The sequence below is a fragment of the Buceros rhinoceros genome, unplaced genomic scaffold (assembly GCF_000710305.1).
Source record: "Buceros rhinoceros silvestris isolate BGI_N320 unplaced genomic scaffold, ASM71030v1 scaffold3098, whole genome shotgun sequence".
Classification (NCBI taxonomy): domain Eukaryota; kingdom Metazoa; phylum Chordata; class Aves; order Bucerotiformes; family Bucerotidae; genus Buceros; species Buceros rhinoceros.
In genome coordinates this window covers 9,842-11,403 of record NW_010426186.1, presented here as the reverse complement: position 1 = coordinate 11,403, position 1,562 = coordinate 9,842, and the positions used below count along the sequence as shown (strand labels likewise).

Genomic DNA, 1,562 nt, shown 5'->3' with positions numbered 1-1,562 from the left:
ACCGCATGTGGCTGGAGTTAGCTCTATAAATGACTTCCTCAGTCTGGGATGATGTAGCTGAGTTCAGCTTTAGATTATGCAAATCACCTGCTTAGCTCTCAGCAGTATCCACCTTCTGCAAACCAAAAAAAAAAAAATAGTGTACTGAAGACGAAAGTTGGGCTTCATTCAAGACCTTTTAAGACAAACAGGAGAACTAAGAGACTGATCTTCAGAGCTGAAGAGATTAAAAGGAATCAATCAAGCCTTCTTAGTGATCAAAGAAAGGAGCAAAAAGGAATCAGGGAAAAAAGGCAGGCAAGAACAAACCTTAAACCCAGAGAAGAGCATCCGAAGAAGTTGCAGTCCCCAGAGGTCGGTGCTGCGGACGCAGGTCTCTAAGTGACAGACAGCGAGGGGAAGCCTGGAGCCTGCGACCGACATTGCCTGGTGTGGCTGGTGCGCACACAGCTCTGGTCTGCTCTTCCCAAGCTGCTAAAGACACGATACCTCGCTTTGTTGCAACATCAGCAGCTTTTTTTGTATTCACAGTAGTTTCTCTTAGAGAATAGCTCTGTAATATTTTATTATGGATTTAGAGGAGGGGGGCTGGGTTATTTGAGGAAAAACAGGAGGCTTCAGGTTTTTTCTTATTAATTTCTCCCCAGCCTAATCTAACTTCTTAACCAGCCTAGACCCCTTATATTTCTTAAGTTATTATTTCACAGTGGGTCGGGGTGAATTCCCTGACTGCTTTGGAGAATTAAGTATTTTCCCAGTACTCCTGTGGCCTTCAGATGAGGAGCCGTTCACGCAGGTGAGGGGGGGCTTCAGGCAGTGCTGTCTCACAACCTGCTTTTGCTCTCCTGCCATCCGAGATGCTGGGCTAGGGAGAGCTGGCCTTAAATCTCCTCCTCAGCAGCAGATCCCTCTCCTGTGCCTGGCACTGAGAGCCCAAACCTGGCACCCTAGTCAGGGGACTTCTTGTGCACCCGGGTGCTTCTCCTTCGTGCCGTTTTTTCTCGGGCTTGTTGTTGACAAGTTTGATTCCAGGTTTGTGTCTGCGGGGAGGTCCAGCTGGGACCGTATTTCACACTTAATGGCCGAAAGCTTGAAAGATCTCCAGTTTAACACAGAAAGAATGTAAAGGGTGTTTAACCACAAGTCCTCCAGGAGTCCTTTCTCTGACTACAGTCTTTTTCTCCTCTTTCCATTTGTCCGCAGGTCTCTCACGATTTCGCAATCAATTTCAATGAAGACAACCCCGAATGCGCAGGTAACGCTGGCGTCAGGACAGACTGCCGTATGGCTGCTCTGGGCGAAACGTGCTTGCGTTTTCTCCTTTATCCCCTGAGTATTAGTCAGTGTTTTTTAAAGCAAGCAGCCAGGATTTTCACGACCTGACAGACTCCAAGCCATCGGGCTTGCCTTTAGAAACCTTCGGAAGTGCCACACACTTGAGAGCGCACCATGTTGCACCTCCCCAGATCACAAGCGTTTCTGAAAACTAACGCCACGTCGTCTAGATTCATTCCAGATCTTCTGCTACCATCCTAACACCGAAATGGGGTTTCAGGACGCTC

At 48.0% G+C, this 1,562-nt stretch overlaps 1 protein-coding gene across 1 annotated transcript in view; it reads left to right on the top strand.

The window, feature by feature from the left end:
* The window catches only part of CPNE4 (copine IV), a 112,238-nt gene that overhangs the window by 100,897 nt on the left and 9,779 nt on the right, over window positions 1–1,562 (top strand). Inside the window, exon 12 of the mRNA XM_010141384.1 lies at window positions 1,204–1,255. Within this exon, the coding sequence (XP_010139686.1) occupies window positions 1,204–1,255 (52 nt within the window). The remainder of the gene's footprint in view (window positions 1–1,203; window positions 1,256–1,562) is intronic.